The 22,140-nt window shown below is 37.6% G+C and overlaps 1 protein-coding gene across 1 annotated transcript in view; it reads left to right on the top strand.

Moving 5' to 3' along the window:
• RSPO2 (R-spondin 2) overlaps window positions 1–22,140 on the top strand; it is a 47,873-nt gene that overhangs the window by 5,426 nt on the left and 20,307 nt on the right. Inside the window, exons 3-4 of the mRNA XM_009078765.1 lie at window positions 5,584–5,727; window positions 6,434–6,622. Coding sequence (XP_009077013.1) covers window positions 5,584–5,727; window positions 6,434–6,622 — 333 coding nt within the window. The remainder of the gene's footprint in view (window positions 1–5,583; window positions 5,728–6,433; window positions 6,623–22,140) is intronic.

The raw sequence follows: 22,140 nt of genomic DNA, 5'->3' as shown, positions 1-22,140 counted from the left end.
GCTTATTCTGCATCACCTTATAAATGTGATAAATTTACAGTGGAAGGACAGAACTTGTTTTGGTAATGTGCTCTCTGTAATGATAGTACAGAAAGAAGCTGTTTACTGGAGCATGTTCACTACTTTTTTACAAAATCAGGGACATGCACTCCAGTTTAAATTCAATTCAGTATCTAAATTTGTATTTTGAAGTGCTGAGCTTTTGTTTCCGTTTCTGAAATGTAAGTCTGTCAATTCTTTAATGCTCATTTTAAAAGAAGAGTGTGTAGGAGTGGCTTATCATGTCTGTCAGGAAGCCAAAGCAGGTCATGAAAATCTTTTAATATCGCTGTGATTCATCTTCTTAAAGTGTAGCTCTAATTTGAGCATGATTTGTAATCTGGACTTTGTCCTTCCAGAGTTGTTTAATGCACCATTTATGTAGTTTTCTATAAATATTGTGAGTTTCATCCATGTCAATCAGATTTTTTAATGATATTCAAGTAAATGGCAGAGGAATATTTGAGTCAATGAGATGTTAAATCCTAAGTAAAAAATGTTTTATTGCTGGCTAGCTAAATGCACTTGTTATATATCATATTGGTTGCCTTAACCTTAAGTGAAACGGTTCATAGTTATTACTTTATTTTCCAAAATCTGGTGCATGTGCAAAACTGCCATGGGGTGCTAGAGCTCTTTGAAAGCTAAGGGCAACAGAGATTTGGCTCCCAAGTCCTGTACATAACTTATCTTTTGCCACTCTTTTTTCAGAAACCAAAGATGTTTTTAATTTCTGTCTTTGGATTCTTTTATGACAATGTCCTTTTTAAATGGAAATATTATGACTCTTTTTCTCCTCTCCAAAGAATATGGTACTTCAGTTTGGTAGGTTTCCTGACTGAGAAGTGACACAGTATTAGCTCATGGAGTTATGATTCTTTCTTGAGCATGTTCTGTAACTGCTCTGAAGCGTGGAGGCACTTTTACATACTATGAGCTACACTTGTGCTCTACTGAAATGTCAGTCAGTCAGTCATGTTGTTACTCTCCTGTCAGCCTAAATTAAGAGATTGCAGAGTATCAATAGGCTTTCCATTGGAGAAGATACGTATCTTGCCTCATAAATCAACTTTCCAGAACTCTGTCGAAGTGATAAGTATTTGATTCACTTAATAAAGTCTGAACACTCAAGATAATTGAGCAAATCACTTCTGCCTAATTTCAGCCTAGTTTAGCTTCACCAGGCAAAGTAGTGACTTCTATTCCACCCTTTCCCCTGGGAGGTGAAGTCATGGAGCTGTGAATTTACAACCACTCCTGTGACAGCTTGTGATTGAAAATAGACTTTTAGAAAATTAGCTTTTCTAACTTTTGGAGTACTGCTTTTCTTCAGTTCTCACTTTTCACTTAAAAAATCTGTTTTTATCATGAAAGATTATATTTCTTTAGCATTTTCAATATTAATTTTGTCCATTAAAGTAATTACAGTGGACTCTGGTCTATCTGATGCAATAAGAAAGTTACTAGTTTAAAACTGCCCTTGCATTTAGAAGAAATTAGGACCTTTGCCATGGATTTCAGTGAGGTCAGAATGTTGTTCTTTTAGCCCCACTCTTGTGGGAAGTATGATGCAATGTTTTAAAAAGTATCATCTGTTTAGAAGTGTGCTAATCAGACAAACCAGCAGGTTTCTCTGGGCCTTCCTGAGTGCCTTTTAAATCCTCCAGTTATGTGAGGATGATAACAGAAGAAGATGTGGGGTCTTCATATGGGGATAGCTTCCAAGGGTGTTTTGTACCTTTCAAGTGAAAGCTTGGAAGCAAATATTTTAGAAGTCATGGCTGTGTGTAGAGGATAGGAGAGCTAGTGTGATATAGGGAGCTATGATGCTGAGCAGGAGCAGAACGGATTTGGGGTCGGGTAGAAAGCAGATGCCTAATGAGACACTGCAGATTGAATATAATGGAAGGAAGAGGCAGGGGCTCAAGTGTCTGCCCTGACCTACAGACCTCTTGTTGCAAGCTAAGTGAGAACAGCAGCAATGAAGCTTCTTCACTCTCAGGTTCTGACTCTCAGGTTTTCAACTCTGCCATTGTTGCCCTGCAGGTATGGTATGGGCAAGGATTTTTAAAAGCAGAAAAGATTTTGCTTTCCTTCTCCAGAGTTAGTCATAAGGTGCTATATCAGAATGTCTGAAGGGTTGAAAACTGTGGCAATCAGAAGAAAGCAGTTCAGGATATTAAGCACTATCTCCTTGGGGTCTGTTATAGCATTATCGCACATTATGTCAAACAGGTCTTCTGTAGATTTCACAGTAGATTAATCATTGTTAACTGATTTATTATTTATATAATAGAATGCAAAGAAATTTAGAAATCTGCAATATACTTCTATTGAGACCTAGGTTTAATGAAGTTTACATAGATAATGATGTTGATTTAACAAAAAAATGCAAAATTCAACACAATTATATTTATTTCTAAACAAAGATCTCTTAATATTCTTAGTGAAGTATCGACTTCCTTAGGAATCCAACTAAAAATGTGTACAGTTTCCTTATCTCTTTACAGTGGTATATTGAACTTTAAAAACAAAAGAATCTTAAGAATTCATTTCTTCTAATTTACTAACCTTGGTAATGGTTGAAATAATTTACTAATAGCACCTTTATTAAAAAAAGTTAAAAATCCCCAAAGCATTTAAGCCATGTAAAAAATGAAGCCAGGCACCATAAATAATATACTCTATAAAATTTTCAGTATTTCTTAACCGCTGTTGTGACAGAAAATAGTTTTCTAGATGGTTAGTTTTTCTAACTTCTGGACTATTGCTGCTCTTTAGCTTTTTAGGTTATTCAATTTGATAAAAATTGTATGCAAGGCTTAGCTGCAGCAGCACCTACATGATTTGAAACTGAGTCTATGGAGGATGTCAAAAAGGAGCTGTTGTCACTCCCTGTTGATCTTTTCAGCTGCAGTATGGTCTGTTATTGTATTAAGTTATCATTATGATTAGCACCCAGTAACCCAAAACATTGTGATGAATATCACTCTGGTGAATGAATGTTTTCATTTCAGAATTCTTAGAATGGCCCTAAAATTGTTTCAGTATTCTCCCCTAAATTGTGTCTGATACAGATTAAATAGTAGGTGTTTCATATTTGAAGTAATTTATCTTCATAGGAAAGAAACTGAAAATAAAATGCATTGGTGAAAATCCCCACCCAACCACCACCTAAGAATCCCTTACTAATGCCTCTAAAATGCAGTTATCATGACAAGGACTCTACTGTGACACAAAAGAAAATTGACATAAAAAGTAAAGCCAAAAATGTGAATAGGATGAGAGTTCTGAAGTATGATCAAGAAACTGAAAAAAGATTGATTCATTCACTTAATGTTTAAATATAGGGTATTAATACATGTTAAATAGAGATAGTTTTTATGGAGGGTATCCCACTGAGGCAGGCTTTTACCTGCTAAGTGTGTCTATATCATATCAAAAGGCAGCTCGTTTTGAAAGTTTTTCATTTAGTCTCTCTTCCACATGCACAAAAAGCCCTTTAGCATGTTACTCCCCAACATGTTTTGAAAGCAACAGTTGAAACCTTATTTAAAAATGTTGCATCACTTGGATGTGAGAGAGCATCGCAAGATGCTATTTTTTCTTTCTGTTCTGCACCTCATCAATGTACTACATGATTTGGAAAAACCTTGATGTCTTTACAAAATGTCTCATGTAGGTGGACGAGAGAACAAATGTGGTTTTTTCTGAGTATTTAAACACACAGTATGTTTGACTCAGGCATTGCATTTAATAAAATACTTGCAATATACCTTGAGAGTGACCAGATTAGCAAGTAAGTATTGTGGTATATCTGCAGAGCAGCTCATCTAATTGTTTTTGCCTTGCAGTGCATTAATCTGGGGAGGTGATTTTGCAGGGTCACTGTATGGATGTTGACCTCCTGTTCTTTGGGGACTTGTTCAACCCTTGTGAAAAAGAAATCATTTCTGGGAATTTCCTATAAACTAAACTATGGACAAGAAGCCCAACTTGTCCTGCTTATATGAACACAAGTTCTAAAACCCCTTTGAGAGATGCTGGACACAGGAGCTGGTAGCATGCAGGTCATGTATGGTTGTGTCTAAACAGAGCCAGTAGAGCTTACCTTTGGCAGTGTGAGGCTTCAAACTGATTCTTGCATTCCTTCTAGCCAAAAAAAAGGTCTACCACCATTAGAAATATCTATTTTTATCTTTTCTTTCAGTCTGCCTAATTTATTTTCCAATGCCACAAGAAATCCGATCTAAAAAAACCTCGTATTTCCCTAATTGCTAACAAAGAATTTTACACACTCAAACTCACACACTTGCAGTTTTAAGTGTTATGGTGTGTCCTATTTGGACCTGCTGAAGTTCAAGAATAAATATTAAAAGCTGTTTTACAAAGATTGGTTAAATTTGAAGTGTTCATGGGGGATATTTACCAATAGCTATTTCAGAAGTCTTTATGGTTAATGATTTTTTCCTTTATAAAAGAATGAAGAATACATGAATGACATGTGACCAAAATTATTAGTATATTGTTGCATGACATGAGTACCGAATGCTTCTTGCTATGACTTCAGATAGCTGAAGACAGGATACAGTTGATGTGGTTTATATAAAATATGTTAGTTGAAGAACCAGATTTTTAAAAATTAATTGTAAAGTGATCATTGCTGTTCCAAATATAGTGGCTAATACTTTTTAGTCTTTGGCACATTTTTCCCTGGTATTTTTTGTAGGTACGTATGGTGTGCATATGATCATTGATGTCTAGTTCTTTTCTAAGCTGCCATGTTTTAATATGGAATAGGATGTTTCTGAACAGGCTGGGTCTGAATCTGTAATATGTTATGATAATTCTCTAAAGGTTTCAGAGGAATAGACTATTTCATTAAAGGCAATAGTTGTTTGGTTTGTCGGGTTTTTTTGCTATTGGTTATAGCATTATGTCTCTTAGAAGTTTAATAATAGTTATTTTTTTGTGTCTTAATAAGAGAGGAGTTAAATCCAGAAAAATTGAGAGTTTTTGCTCAGTAGCACATCCTTATTTGTAGACACAGACATCAGATACTCTACATTAAAGCATCCACTCAGCTATTTATAGGGTCAACTCATGGAAAAAAAGATTATCTTGCTTTCTGTAATAAATGATCAACTAAAGACAATAATTGTAATACATGAAATCTTCCCAAAATCATGTGTTGCATCTCAGTTTCATCAAAATTGCTTAAACACAAGAATTATTTACAATGAATGTTTTTCCTCCAGAAGTTCTAATTAACTCAAATATAACTAAACTATAACTAAACTAGACTAGAGGTTTTGTCTACAGTTTTGATGTAAAAAAAATAGGATTGAAAGGATGTAGGCAAAAATGTGGTAAGTAATTATAGTTACCTTTAATTTCGGCTATAGAGCAGATAGATTTCAGGACTATAGTATTCCTCATTATAGCACTTCTGGATTTGCTATTTTATGACTTTGGAATTCCCTTCATTTTTAGTGTTACCCTAACTTTGCTGTTTCATTGTTCCTTATGACCCTTTTGATTCAGGATGCAGAATAGAAAACTGTGACTCCTGCTTTAGCAGAGACTTTTGTACCAAATGCAAAACTGGCTTTTACTCGCACAGAGGCCGCTGCTTCCGAGGATGCCCCCCTGGATTTGCAGCCTTGGAAGAGCTTATGGAGTGTGTGGGTGAGTCTTCTTGCACAGCAGCGCTGCTGAAGCAGCTCTTTTGCTGAGCAGCCAGGTTCAAATATGGCACTGTTTTCGAGTTGATGCTTAGTATTTCCTATCAAGAAATATTCACTAATAAATTGTGTCTGTATTTCTTTACTACTACTACTATTTCCAAACTTTAAAATATTGCATTATTGGGAGTGCCCCTCTGTTGTACCTCAGAAGGTTCTGTCCTCTTAACTTTAGAATCACCTTGTATGAGGATTTATAACTCAGAATTCATAAGAAGAGAGGGAATTGTGTCAGAACAGACTCTCTTTCAAGAGTATTGCTTGCATTTCATGATGGAGAGGACCTTGAAATGTGAACTTTTGAGCTTTGCAAATCCAGGTGACAACCAAATAGGATTTATTTGTTTATTAGAAAGAGAAAAAAATAAATAAATCTCACTATTTTAGGAGGGTTTTCAGTATATTGGGTCTGACATGACATCTCTAGATACAGTTTGATAGTCTGATTTTTTTTGCTTAGGTTGATGCTGGCTAAAAACATTCAGGTTCTGTAAGAGATTTGAATTTTGTTTCTTGCTTCTGCTTGTTAAGTAAAACTTTCAAGTGGTGCTTTTTAACTGTGTATAGTGTATTCTAATTGAAAATAAAAGAAAAAAAGAAAAAAGCAAACCAGAAGAATTACTGACTCATGTTTTCTTTTGTTTTATCAGAAGGCTGTGAAGTGGGTCAGTGGAGCGAGTGGGGAACTTGCAGCAGAAATAACAAAACATGTGGATTTAAGTGGGGCCTGGAGACGAGGACAAGACAAATTGTGAAGAAGCCAGCGAAAGACACGATACCATGCCCAACCATTGCAGAATCCAGGAGGTGTAAAATGGCCATGAGGCATTGCCCAGGAGGTAAGTGTAGTCCATGCCACAAAAATCTTTATGAGTTTTCCTTAAATTAAATCCTATTTCTGACTTAAAAAAGAGCTATTTCATCCCAGCTGAAGGGGAAACTCTGTCTCAGCTCTGCCAGCCAAGGCTGAAAGATAGCAATACTATGTCAGTCCTAATTTGTTTGGCAAGACTTCAGGGAAACACTCAGTGTTTCTCTCAGTAAACTGTGAAACTGTTTTTCCTAGTGTGATACTAAGGCTTTTACCAAGAGGTGTGTTGTAGAAGAACCATGACAAGCTGCAGTTTGAGCTTCAGCATGAAAATGATACTGATCATGGAATAACTAATTGTTGTGCACATGGTAGAAAAGATTATGATTATAAACCTATCTGCAGGTGGCACACCCAGTGTAGCTGTGATCAGTATTAAAATTAAATGTAGTTACATGTGGCATTGTTAGCTGGAACAATTAACTGGAATATATTTTTTTTTTTAATATTGGGGCCAAACTATGATAAACGTGGTGCAAGCAGAACAGTGTTAGATACCAAGATTTTCAGCATTAGACCATCTTATGACAATTACCAGAAGTAAATAAAAGAAATACTCAAATTTCTTTATCATGGTGTTCTAAGACTTAAGTAGTGATGCTGAATTGAAAAAGGAAATGGAGTTTCAAATTTGAGTTCAGTTTTTTAGATCCCAATGAGGGGACAAGTCACTGGTAGAGAGTTTTTGTTGTCTTTTAAGTTGAAATGTTTGTCGTTTCAGTTGTGCATCCTGGACACTTTTGCAGGTTTCAAAATTTGTAGGAGAGGTGGGTGAGCAACAGGTGGTAAAGATGCCATTCCTTTTAGAATTGTAGGATTAAAAGTCACTGCAATTCAGGTCACTGCTTAAGGATTTGCCTGTCAAATTTACCTTTTCAAAGGCACTGTGGTGGGCATTCCTAAGAGTTATTGCCTAATCTATATGAAGATCTTTTATCAAATCTCTACTTTCTGTTTTTCACTACGTATCAGGAAAGCTGTTGCCACAAATACAAATTCAGTGTGAAAGGACTGTAGTACTCTTTCATGGGCTCCAGTAGATCCTAAAGATTAAGGTCCTCTTCTCCCATGGTGTGGAATTCCCTGCCTGTGTTTTCAGAGAGAAAAATAAATATGTAGAAAACTGCAGGTTTGAACTCTCCACACTGAATGCCAAAGCTTAATACTGCTTCTGTGCTGTCGTATAGAACACCAGCCAGAGCATAAACTCCTTTCTCTAGCCTAAGAAGCTCTTGGAAGAAGGTGTGTTAGTGTGTTTTCAGTGCCTGGGTTAAGTCTTTCCCAGACCTGGTTATCTTTGCAGGTGAGGAAGCCACAGAGATTGTCCATATAAAACTCCTGACTTACAGTGTATTTTAATTATTACTGTACACAGGGCTGGTCTAGGATCCCATTCCATTATCATATTTTAGTTAGCACGTTGTCCCATTAGACTCATAATGTTTTGTTGCTTATTTGATCCCTATGATGTAGTGAGAGGCAGAGACACTGGTTACAGGGGTCAAATGAAGCAGGTTGTGACGGCTAAGGAAGAGACTCTGTGTCTTTAAAAATTATGGTGTTTTCCTAATGTTGGAAATTTTGTAATTGAACTTTAAAACTGAGGAAATAAGAGAAAAAAATGTAAGGTTAGCACTATTGGGAGACTGAAGAACCATAATCCTTGTAAATGTAGGTTGAGAGGCTGTTAATAAATCCTTTCATCTTAATGTTCTTGGTATATAGACTCACACAAATGTGTAAAGTAAGTATTGGATTATATAGCTAAGATGATTGTATATTGTGATGGATTACACTAAGCACAGGAAGTAAGGATATTTTTGGCAGAGTAGGGTCAAATACAGTGCTTTTGTCACATGCTTTCTACTTCTGTACATTTTACAGCTACTATTTATGCTCCACACTACAGTAAAACTTCTTTTTACACATTTGCAGTAGAAATGGAGTTAAATTTTGTTTTCCTACTAAGTACTTCAGTTTCATGTTTATCAGGAATGCTGCTCATCTGGCCATATGGCTGTGGTACAACTCCAGTTGATGATGAATTCGTTATCACTTTCCCAGTATTTGCAGAGTTGTAGAGATACAAGCTGGAATGCCAGTAAAAGATGATTTCATTTCTTTCCTACTGAAGCCAGCAACATAAGAGGATACTCTACTTGATTTCACGTACATTACATAGTGATGTTTTCTTACTGCCAGTACCAATTGATTTAACTGTTATTACCATATGGGAATGTTGCATTTGTGTATCTGTTAGTGTTATGTATGTTACCCTGTGGCTCGAGTGTAACATGACTCATACTATGAGCAGTTAGAGAAAGGAGACTTGGGTTATTCAGGCCACCTCCTACTATTCAGGCTGGTCTCCTCCTGGTAAGGTGTTTACTCCTCTTTAGGTCAAAAAGGGAGATTGAGTTACAAGCAATGGAGAAATCAGCAGACAGAATGTTCGGTGGTCTGATCAATCGTGCTGTCTTGATGTTCTCCCATATATTTGCTATAATTAATTTTTTTACCTCTTATTTTTAAATGTTCCTCCTGTTCACCTGAGTAATTGCTCCTGTTTTATTTATATACTTGAGGTTGCTCTCATGTTTCATATTAAGTATTGCACAAGCAAGCAAAGCAGCTCTGTACTTTTAGACTTTAATCAGACTGCAGTTCTTTAAGGTGCCTGATACATGAGTATTACTCTATACCAAACTATTATTTCTACAGGTGCATGCTGCTGGCTCATGTCTAGCACCTCATCTACCAGCACCCTCAAGTCCTTCTTGGCGAGGCTGCTCTCAATCTGTTCATCCCCTAGCCTGTATTGTCACTGAGGATTGGTCTGACCCAGGTGCAGCACCTTGCACTTGGTCTTGTTAAACCTCATGAGATTCCCATGGGCCCACTTCTCGAGCTTGTCCAGGTCCTGCTGGATAGCATCCTGACCTTCAGATGTGTCAACTGCACCACTCAGCTTGGTGTCATTTGCAGACGTGCTGAGGGTGGACCTGATCCCTTTGTTGATGTGATTAATGACAATATTAAATGACACTGTCCCTGTATGGACCCCTGAGGGACATCACTTGTCTCTGATGTCCATTGAGACTCTGAGCTGTTGCCCACTACCATCTGGATGTGACTGTCCAAGCACTTTCTTATCCATCTAACAGTCCACCCATCAAATCATCTCTCTCCTGTTTAGAGGGAAGGATGTTGCACAGGACCATGTTAAAGGCTTTACAGAAGTCCAGATAAATGACATCTGTAACTCTTCTCTTGTTCACTGTTATAGTCTTAATACAAGTAAATATTTTAAATATGAAAAGCTAATAAATATGCAAAGCTGCAAAATGCAGGTTAACTAAGTAGTGTGAAATTTTTTTTTAGTCTGTTCACTTAGTTGTCTTTGGCTCAATGGTGCACACTTCTAAACTCAAAATCATGCATAGGATCAAAAAGATGTACATCCATTGTAAGTTAATGCACTATGTCAGTCCAAGAAAACATTGAAGTCCAAGAAAACAGCAGAAGAACTACAGAGATGTAACTATATAACTGTGTTTTAGAATTGCTGTGACTTCTCAAATCTTAAAGTCCAGTCTAATTTGCTGACATTTTTAGTAAATTGAGGATTTAATTCCATTGTTAGTTACATCATGACATAAATGTGTATCAAGTTAAAGATAAAATTATCCTGCTTAGGAAAGATTATCTTGTAAGTTGAGGCATGATCTGAAGAGGGATGGTAGCAAACAGAAAGTATTGTGGCTTTGGGAAACATGACAAGATTCACAAACAGTAAGATCTAACTGCTTTGGTTACTGTTGCATGAATCTTGAAGACATTGGAGTATTACTTATCACTGTAATACTGAAACCTAGGGTTTACATGACTTATCACTACTTTAAACAAGACTGTAGTACATGCAATTCATAACAATATATTGTCATTGCGTACTGCAGCTCTCTGTTAATTTTGCAGTAGCATTGGACCAAATCTGCCCATTTTTGTGCTCACCAGACAGGTAGAAGCTGCATGAAGTGTAGCTCCACTGAGTACTAGCCCTGCTAGAATACTGGTATCACCAAACAGGCTTGTCTCCTTGATGTACTTCGTGCATACCAGTTACACTGTGGCCAAGAACACCTGGCCTTAGGTTGTCTGAAAATATAACCCTTAATTTTCAGTATAAAGCATGACTCAAGGCTTTTGAAAGAAAGAAGGAAACCCCACTTTGGCATCAGTTTATAAGTAGTAAACTGAAAAACACTTATTTGCACAGTGCAGCTTGGGAAACCAATAGTAATGAGCAAATGTTTTTGTGAGTATTTTAGTTAATGGCCATTCTACTTATTTTGTGAAGGAGCTAGTAAGTGGGAGCAAGAAGAGACAAGATAGTAGTCCAGCATAATCTGGAGACTTTCCAGGAAACACCAACTGTTTTATAGTGTGGCTTAACCCTTGGAGCCTGGCATGCTCGTCAGTATATTTGTTCAGGAAACAGGCTTTTGTCAGCTGCAAGTTCTGCTTGTCTGGATTGTCAACATCTGCTTCATACAGAGAATATTGTGCTGTGAGTATTAAAACGTGAGTCTTTTTCTACCCTTCAGCTGATCATATTCAGAAGGGACTGCTGCATGTGAAAACTAATTGGAAAGGAAATCTAGGTCCCAAAGAAATGAAACACATATACTGCTCATTTCAGTGAGAGTGCCTGCACCTAGACTTTAAGTATTTTAAATTAAGGCACATAGGCAAGAACTATAGTTAGTCAATAAGTTTGTGCCAGCTTCTAAAAACAGAACAAAGCTTTTCATCTCTGTTTGGTAATAATAATAAAGAAAAAGAAAATCAAATCATGAGTAGGTTTAGGTTGGAAAGGGCCACAGAAGGTCATGTAGTCCAGCCTCCTACTCAAATCAGGTCACTGTGAGAAAACCAGGATTAGTTATTATTCTGACAATTCTCAGACATTAAATGTTTTTCCTTCATTGGTCATAGCTCTGCTCCTCTTTGTATGCTTATGTCAGAGATGATGATTTACAAATTACAGGAAAAACAATGTTGTTTTTATTTGTTTCAAAGTGGAAAATATACAAATGCACAGCAAATTTGTAGTTACATTTTGGTGGCATTTGCACTCATTGACACTGAGATATGCATGTATGTATGTACCTGTATTGGAGCACTTCTATACCTGATGACTCTTAGATTTGCAGATAAAACTTATGCAGTGTACCTCTCAGCTGATAGTATACTATAAAGTAACTCAAATAAAGCAAGAAACTTTTTTGCATTATCATATTTTATATTTATTTTCTTAGAAGCAAAAAACCTATACTGATACTTCTTGTGCATTTTTTTCTTATTGTGCTAAAAGAGCAAATAACTGTATTATGCATGCATTTGATTCATATTCATTGAAATGAGTTCAAGTATAAACTTAGTGTGAGTTTGAAAAAATTGCCATAATTTTCCTGTTGCATTGTTGGGAACAATCCCTTTAGTTATTTTCCAAAGGGAAAATGCAATCTGATTAGACTTGTATTTGAAAAGTAGCTAGATATAGCTTTTATAAGCTATATAAACTTGAACATCAGTTTGAGTAGCAGTTATGTTTAATTCTGAAACCAATTACTATCCATCAAGGACTAACATGCAGATTTTGCAGGAATTTCTCCACTGTAACTAGATGAAACCACATTGCTTGATGGTTGAGATCGCTCTCAAAACTCTGTGAATATGATATGACTGTTGACTCATCCTCTTTCTTTATCAATGTGTTTGAAATTAGGTCAGTTAAAGTAAGTGGCTAAGCAATAAAGTGCTCTGAAAAAATATCAACACTTACTGAAGTTAACCCTTCTGAGATTTATGTAATTTAAGCAACTGTTCATTGTTGGGGTTTATATTTTCCTTGAAAATGGCACGGTGGATCTTGCATGGGAGTTGATGCAACTTATTGTTAAGTCACAATGCTCCTACACAACTTTTTTGACTGAATAAATATTACTGTGGGTTATGATTACAATTATTAAAATTGTGGGTTTGAGTGAGTATTGTAAAATAATGTATTACTTATATTGAAACCTTTAACTTAGCTTAGATAGATATAAGGAGCTTAAATTTCCTTGGAGTGCTGTTGTAGTGAAGTGTGGTTTTGGTTTGCTTTTTTAACTGATGGGTCACGTTTTTAAATCTTTTAAGAGACTTTGTTCTCTTTGACTGAAGCAGAATTTAAAAATGCATGTACTAGAAATAAAATCTGTCTAAAGTGACCTTTAGAGGGTACCTTTCATCACATTAGCAAAACACTTTTGTGGAAAAGCACTGTTGTCATCTGATTTGTGTTTTAGTTTTCCTCCTTCAGCACCACTCCCCAAAGCATATCTTGTAATGGACTGTATATACCTGAGTGCAAGGTTTAACGTCTATGTGTCTTATCAGGACAATTCAGCCTGTGGAAATTTATGTTTTGTTTTATCATATTGAAAGGATGTATTTTGAACTTATTTTCAAAGGATTACAAGGGAATTACTGGCAGTGCAGAAGAGCAAATGTACTTCTGAATATAAATTATCCTTCAATCCTCCTTTTTAATTAAAGTAATAGGAACTATTTTCTTGGGAAGACTTTCATATAGTTTTCCCAATCATTAAGAGATTGTATGCACAATGTATTTATTGCCATTGTTATATCTTAGACCAGATAAGTACTTTCAACATGTGTGTTTCCTTAAGTGTACCATATTTCAGGAGTAGCATGAGTATCGTGTGATGCAGTGTCTCCTATGGGAGTTATCTGTTTTTAATGAATAACCAAGTGTACCAGAGTGTAAATCCTCGTAAATGACCAGAGTATGAGTTAGAATGGTCCCATGGTGATTATACAATTCGGGGTTGTTTAAAAATACCGAAGGAGAGCCAGCTGCTAATCCACATGGAAATACAAATACTGAAAAGAGCTGTAGCTGATCCAAGTGCACAGATTGAATTTGTCCATAAAAGGTACTTGACAAATTTTATTGTGCATACCCTTATGAAGTAACTCCTGTTGGTTCTTGTCTTCTGCTCATTCTGAAACTACAGTTCACTTGTAGGAGGAAAAGCCATATACATACTCATTTCAGATTCTTGACCAAAGAGATATTTTGGTCCATTATAGTGTCAGCTATTTCAGCCACAGCAGAGAAACCAGCAAACACTCACCTGCCTGAGACGCTCCCTTAGGATCAATCAGTAAGGCACAGTTCTATGCATGTCCTCTCGCAAATCACAAGGCTGGGTATGGCAGGTCTGGAGAGCCATCTGCTTCAGGCATATCCTGACAACAGAGCAGTCAGCCTCCCAGATTTTTTGAGTTCAGTAAGGCTTTCCTTGCACAGAAATCTCTTCTTAAGCAATAAACTTATTAGCCTGTACAGATATTATTTGTTTTCACACCATCAATACAAGGGCCACATCCTGATTGTTCTATGATCTTCCCAGGCACAGAGGTGAGGCTCACAGGTCTGTATTTCCCAAGGTTCTCCTTTCTACACTTTTAAAAAATGCATACAGTATTTCTCTTTTTCCAGTCTCCTGGGACTTTACCGGACTGCTGTGGTTTTTCAAAGATCACAGAAAGGGCCTTGGCAACTACGTCAGCCAGTTCCTTCAGGAGTCTGGGATGCATCTTGTGAGGTCCCATAGACTTATGTATGTTCATGTTCCTCAGATGTCTTGAGCCTAATCTTCTCTCACAGTGGGGGGAGACTTTGTTCCCTAGGTCCCCATCTTGCAGTCAATTCACTCAAGAGGTGTGGGAAGAGAGTTGCGTTGTTGAGTACCTCAGCATTCTCTTCGTCTGCTGACCAGTTTGTTGGTTTTACTCATCGAGAATGGTACACTTTTTTTCACCTTCCTCTTCTGGCTAATATACCCATAGAAGCGTTTCTTATTATTCTTTGTGCCTTTTGCCAAGTTCAGCTCCTGCCTGCACCTTGGCCTTCTTGACCCTATCTCTACACAACTGAGCAGAGTCCCTATACTTTTCCCAGGATACCTGGCCCTGTTTCCACTGCCTGTGCATCTCCTTCTTGTCCTTTAGTTTGACCAGCAGGTTTCAACTCAGCCATGCCTCCATAGAAGCGTTTCTTATTATTCTTTGTGCCTTTTGCCAAGTTCAGCTCCTGCCTGCACCTTGGCCTTCTTGACCCTATCTCTACACAACTGAGCAGAGTCCCTATACTTTTCCCAGGATACCTGGCCCTGTTTCCACTGCCTGTGCATCTCCTTCTTGTCCTTTAGTTTGACCAGCAGGTTTCAACTCAGCCATGCCTGTCTCTTGCCTTCCTTTCCTGATTTCTCTGGGGAATCACTTGACCCTATCTCTACACAACTGAGCAGAGTCCCTATACTTTTCCCAGGATACCTGGCCCTGTTTCCACTGCCTGTGCATCTCCTTCTTGTCCTTTAGTTTGACCAGCAGGTTTCAACTCAGCCATGCCTGTCTCTTGCCTTCCTTTCCTGATTTCTCACACCTGGGGAATCATGAGCTTTTTGCGCTCTATGGAAAGCGTCCTCAAGGTTCTACCAGTTCTGTTCTGTTCCCTTGTCCCTGGAGGCAGTTTCCCATTGACTTAATTCCTTGACCAGCTGGAATTTAGCTTTCCTAAAATTCAGGGTCCCGACTTTACTCTTTGCCTGACCCATATCCCGTAGTCCAGATCAGATAAGAGCTCCACCAGTGCAGGATCACTGCAGCCCAGGCTGCCTCTAGTCTAGATGTCACCAGTTATTTCACTTGCATTGGTGACCATCAAGTCCAGTAACCACGTTCATACTCCCTGTACAGTACCAATGCAAATTAAATTAGCTCAGTATACATCACCCTCCCACTTGCAATAGGCTAGCACTGTACATGCAGCGAATTGCTGCTGCTTGGCTGTTAAGGTAGGAACTCATTACACTGCTGTAACTTAATTGATTGTGATGGCCTCTCTGTATGCTTAATTATAGCTTTCTTATTCTGGAGAATCACTTTGAATGGTCTGTGGTCTGCTTGCTTGATAGTGGCAACCTAAGGTAGCCTAAGTAAAGAGCCTCAGGAATTCAACAGTTGTTTACTCTTATCCTACAAGCAGAGAAGGCAAACATGGAGAGTAAAGAATCCAGGAAAGAGGAGAGAGGAAAAAATCGAGAAATAGAGTTAGGGCTTCTTCCTGTTCTTTAGCTCTTTAGACAGAAAAAAATCATATAGGGACATATGAGTCCTAATAAATGACTTTGTTAGCCAGCAGTAGAAGGTAAAGTCTATCCACACTTGCTGATTCACTGAGTGGTTTCCAATGCCTTTTAAAATCTGGCACACAGTGGGCATTTCCACAGTAATGTGTAGTTCAGAGGCTCCCAACTCAGTGCTGCATAAGGTAGCTCAAGAAACACAAAGTTTAAAAGTGTCAGCGTAACATTGTGCAGGAGTTAATGGCCCCTACTGAGAGACAGGATTTATTAGATCTGGCATGGTGCTGTGCAGATATAATATTTTCAGGTCACAAAGTACTATGTTGGGATGAAGAACTGTGATTTGCTGTATGGGTGCATAGCTCACGAGTGCTAACGTGGGGAACTCACTCTCTTGTGGGGTTTATTCCTGTCTAATTATTTCAGAGGGGCACACAATAATTCTGGAAGGGGACACTGCCCAGTTCATAAATGCAGCAGCTTCCAGTACTCTGCTGCAGGCCAGATTTAATTTAATTAACTTGCACCAGATGGCTACAGGAGTGAAGTGGGAGTGCCGAGAGAGAATATGTGGAGGAACAATCTCCCCAGCTGCTCTCACTTGATCAAGTGGCTGCCAGTGTTAGAACTAGGCTGAAATCAACTGCATTGATTTTTAAGGTTGTGCTCTGAAGGTCCTTCATAGAAAGCTTCTACATGGTTTTGCATCTTTACCTCTCATAACCAGCACAGAAGGAGGGGAAGAGGAAAAAAAGGTCTGCTGGGGGTTTTTCAGTTTGTTTGTTTGGGGTTTTTTTTAAATTGTTGCTTGGTTTTGCCTTATTTTGGGGTTTTTTTTGAGCTTTCTGAGATAATTTGAGATAATTTTATCTCAAATTGGAAAGTTTGGACACCACTGATTCCTGCATCTCTGAGGTTAATGAAAAGAACTCCCACTTGAACACTTTGAATTCCAGGTTCATTCTGAAGAACTAAAAAAATGACTGCAGATAATGTTTGTCAAAGAACTGGGCACATGAGCAAAGAGCAATAGAAAGCAAGAGTTGCTCATAATGAACAGAGCATCCCCACTCTGCATTGATTTTACATGGTATTGTACCCATTAAAAACGGGTATGTTTAAAGAATTTTCTGGGCACAGTCTTAAGAATAAATTAGCTAAAATGAGTAGTAGCATATAAATAGCTATGCAATTCCATGGAGTTATCTCAGTACTATACCTCTGTCACTATAACATTCTGCACCAAATGATCAAGCATAGAAGGAGTATTAACTATGATGGACACAATACTGCACCAACATGTTTAGTTCCCAAAGGGGCTCCTTTATGCTTTTTATAATAAGTCCTCTCTCCTAAACTTACTAATTTTGTGTGTCTAAACTGTCATAATTTAGATTTTGAAGGAGCCCCCAAAGTCTGATCTAAAGTGCTCTCCACTAAGGTAGGATCTTACATCATCTTCAGTGTTTAATGTGAGAGTTTATCCATTTGAGTTTCTTTATACAGTGTGAATCAGGTAGAAGGCTATTGGAGTTCAAATGAAGGCTGAATTTGTACAACCTTACACAACACCTTCAAGTCTGACACTTTCATCTCAAGCTGGGCACATCCATTGACAGCACAGAAATATTGCAGACACAGTAGCAAACTTTTAGATCATCTTTTAAGACTATTCCGGTGAGATCTTTCTTCTTGTACAACCTTATTAACTTCACTGTTCATATGTTTGTCCATTTTAAGCCTTTTAACTCAAGTTAAAATTTCTTGGTTTCCTATGAGCATTCCTTGGCATTCTTAGCTGATCATAGACATAGTTACACAGAACAGCAGCCTCAGAACAGCAAAGCAGATGCTTTACAGCATGTCAGATTTATTAAAACTTCAAGAAGTTCAAACAAGGGGCATGACTTGCAACTCAAACATAGGTGCTTGAACTATCATGTATTGTAGAGACCACAGGAGTTTCCAATGACATCAGTATTCACACCATGTCACACATTAGTGTGAACTTCTGATGAAAACTGCAGTTGGCTGTTAAATTATTCTGCTTCTCTGTCATATACAAATGTGACCATCTTGAGTCGGTTGCCAAACCTACTTATACGAAGAGTTCAGCACAGTAGAAAGAGTACTGTAAAAACTGTCAAACAGTTTTGCTTAATTCATTGCTTCTAAAGTTGCACAATGAAACCTTAGCTGTTGACTAGAGGCAAGTGCCAAGCAGCTTTGATCAGATCTAGCATAGCTGCCCTGAAGCTAGACTGCATCTATCTTTAATACTATAGTATCTTCAAAACTGACAAAGCTGCTACATTTATCCGTTACTTGACATGGCAAATGTCTAAAGGGTTCCTAAAACAAAACTAGTTATAAACTACCACAAAGATGGTTAAATTCCAGCTTTTTATTTTTGCTCTGAATTTATGGACCAGATTATTTTGTTATCTCCTCATTTATCAACTGCTCTTTATAACATCTAAGCTAGAATAAACAACTTCTGTGATGCCTTGCAATGAAGACCCACAGTTTGGTCAAATATAGAGGATAAATTTCAAGCCTTGCACAAGATTGTGCAGGAGAGATGCACTAAAAATCAGTTTGCAACTCTGCCATTTAGCGCTAGGAATGATATATGAGTAGGACTATTTGAATGTATTTGCAACAGGAAAAAAGATTGTATTTGATAACTGATGGCTGAAGAATTTATGGACCATAAAAACTCCACAGATAAAAAACCATCTACTGAGGAAGTCCTGTGTCAGACTTCAAATCATTGCTCTGGTTAGACAGCTAGAATAGTTGGTGGAAGGTTTCTAGCTAAAAGAGAGTACTGTGGCAGAATAAAGGAAGGTGAGTCTGAAGCTAAAGGAAGTTGGTTTCAAGATCATTACAGACTGTCAGTTTGATAATACAAAATACTGACATTCAGAATCAGTTTTTCATAGTCATTGAAGGTGATTGTTGTATATTCTCTGTGGGATGTAGGAATAGATGCTATCAGCTGTAATTCACAGCACTCAGCACATGATTATTCTGATACCAGACTTTCTTAATCATCTCTGCAATCCAATGCCAGTTTGAGTGTAGGCTGCAATAATACCTCTTTTGAGAGCAGGGAAAGCCAGTGGATCATGAGCCCTTGACATATAAATTGAAAAATCTTGGGAGATAAAGTTCATTTTTTTCTTGCAGCTGTGGCATGGAAAAGGAAAAGAGGATTTATCATTTCTGCAGAATTCAGAAATAGAGATGACCCAAAAAACAGCAGTGTGTTTTGTGAGAAATTTTATAACATGCTGGGCATTTCTTTCAACTGGAGTTTTTTTATTAAACAAGTCATTGTTCTTAGAATTTCAAGCTCTAAAGAAAAGTTGATTCATACGTCTTTTCCAGAATAATGTTTTTTGGGCGGAGTATGTTGTGAAATAATAATATATTACTTTTCTGTTAGTTTTCTTCCAAACATCTGAATTACTTTTTTTTTCAGGGAGATAAAAGAAATTCCATTTCTTTGGAGGAGAAATTTCTCCCTGTTTTATTACACTGTTATAGATTTACAGTATCTCAAACTGACTCAAGATTATAAAGCATTTACCTCCTGGTTCTTTGGGTGACATACTTACCTGGAATAGGTCAGTGGTGTTTGTCCAGTCCAGTCTTTCCTTTAACACCTCCAGGGACAATGACTCTACCACCTCCCTGGGCAGTCCGTTCCAGTGTCTAAAATCTCTCATAGCGTTGATGAGGATGAACTCCTTGATGGTTATTGCCAAAAGTCAGAAGTTCCATCAAAGCCAGCAAAGTTTCATTGCTTGGTTGGTTTAAACGAGAAGCAAATCTGGCTGGTTTGTACCAGTCTTTCCTTTAACACCTCCAGGGACAATGACTCTACCACCTCCCTGGGCAGTCCGTTCCAGTGTCTAAAATCTCTCATAGCGTTGATGAGGATGAACTCCTTGATGGTTATTGCCAAAAGTCAGAAGTTCCATCAAAGCCAGCAAAGTTTCATTGCTTGGTTGGTTTAAACGAGAAGCAAATCTGGCTGGTTTGTACCTGTTCCACAAAGTAATGGGATCTCAGAACTTAAGAGCAAATGTAAAATAGGAGCCAGAATGTAACTATAGTCCTCACTTCAGTGAGAAATTTTAGAACCTCTCTCTAATTCACCAAAGGTTGTCCTAGAAGAAATTATTTTAAAAAAAGAAAGAAAAGAAATAGACCTTCCCCAACCAGTTAAGTATTGAAGAAGAGTTTAAGTAGTGTTGCTGTTGCTGGACTTCGAGTTATAACTGGCTGCATCAGTGCGTGCACTTCAAAGCTGGGAGCAACATGTTTCAAAGCAACCACTTCAAAATTATTATTCTTTTTTAGACATTGTCCAAGTCAGCATCTCTGGATCATCTTTCAGGCTGTTAAAGCAGGGTGTGGATCTATTGGTACCGGGGTGTTTTGTTTTTGTTTGTGAACCAAAATTTAATCTAATTGTACAATTAACGGTGTAAATTCTCTAGAGCTGGTAGGGACTTCATGTCAGCTCAGTAGCAATTGAATCGGTTTGTTTAGCTTTTGTACCACTTACACTAATTTTCCTAATGGTCTTGTTGCAAGGCAAAAAGAAAGAAGAAAACAGGGGAAGGCCTACTTGCTGTGAACAGTGTGATGTGCAAGCTTTGGTCACCTGCCTTAATCAAAAATGACTGATTTTGGAAAGACACCTTTTCAGAGTGACTCTCTGATGCTGTCAGCATGGCAATGCTTCATTTGCCAAAGGAAAGGTACAAATGCCCTGAAATCTTTGAATTCATCCCTTGTGGACACTTTGAGGAAGTTCAGCTACTTCCTTAAACATAACTCTTTGAACTGTGGAAGTTACAATGTATCAGTTGCAGGAATTGTTACAGAAAGACTTTACCTTATTACTTCCTAAAACAATTAAGAGAATAAAGCAGTAATGAGGACATTAATGATGCTTCCCCGTATTGCTTTTTTTGTGTGATTTTTGTCACCAGTTTCCTGATTTCTTAAAGCTCAGTTGCTGGAACCACCACATAATAATGCTTTTAGTATTTTTGATGTTTTTCCAGCCTGTAGCTGCAGGCAAGAGTTGGAAAACATGGATACTCTGAATATTTCAACACCAGAAATGAAATGAAAAGTACTGGAAATTAATTATTGCATTAACATCTAGTGGTTTGAAATTTTGCATGCAGCTGGCTCATGATTTTTGACTCTATGTGGTTGCCAAACTTTTACCTGACATCCAGCCCAAAGGAACATATCTAAAGGTGCTGGTTTGCATTTTTCAGTGTTTGCTAAAACACCGTGTCTCATTTAGGTATTCATGTGAAAACTCTGATGTATATCTGTATGAAAACGTTTGGCATATAATTTGAGAAGAAGAGAATGTTATGTAGGACTACAGATTTGGCTTTCATTTCCATAAAACCTAGTCAGCAGAAAAAAATCATTATTAGTGAAGGAACACTTGAATGCAATGATCTAGTATGCTAATTTGAGGAGTTTAGAAATTCATATTCTCTATTAGACTGAAAAATGAGCTAAGGCAATGCATTGTGACCAGGCAAAATAATAGCTGGTAATTTACTTCCTTGGTTCCTGTCAGCAGTTTCATTTGTCTTGAATAGGTATAATTGTGTGTCCAAAAAGAGTTTGCACTAAACCCGGTTATGATATAGTCAGACTTTCCAAATCCTGTATTAAGCACAGCAATTTCCTGCTACAGATAAAAATACTTCAGTCTTCAGTTATATTTGCATTCTGCTCATAAAAAGTAGCTTTCTTTAAAAAATGTGTTAGTTGTGGTCTTCAACGCTGAGTCTATTGAACAGTAGTGTTCATGGGAATATAGTGTTGAGCTGAGCCAAAGTTAAACTTAAAAAAGCTCGTTCTAAAGGGCTGTTGAAGGGTAATGATGTCACCATGCTACTATACTACGTATGAGATTTTGAAAGGAGGCACTGTGTGATTGTTTAACAGTCCCAAGTTGTCGCAAGGGGAAAGTGTGGGAGGTTTGGAGCCTCAGCCATTTTGCAGAAAATGAAGTGATAATAGTTACTGCCATTAGCCATATGACTCAGTAGTAACTCAGAGAAACATTGTTTATGCTTGGCAGAAGTTAATACTAAACAAGCTCCATAATCTCATTTTTGCTAGCAAACATATTTTCCTGTTAAAAAGGAGCTAAAATGTACTTATGGTGATCTTACACTTCTGAAGATAAGTGCAAGAGGGACTTTGTCTAGCTTGG

Source organism: Acanthisitta chloris, unplaced genomic scaffold (genome assembly GCF_000695815.1).
Source record: "Acanthisitta chloris isolate BGI_N310 unplaced genomic scaffold, ASM69581v1 scaffold5617, whole genome shotgun sequence".
Lineage (NCBI taxonomy): Eukaryota > Metazoa > Chordata > Aves > Passeriformes > Acanthisittidae > Acanthisitta > Acanthisitta chloris.
This window is presented reverse-complemented; position numbering and strand designations above follow the sequence as displayed.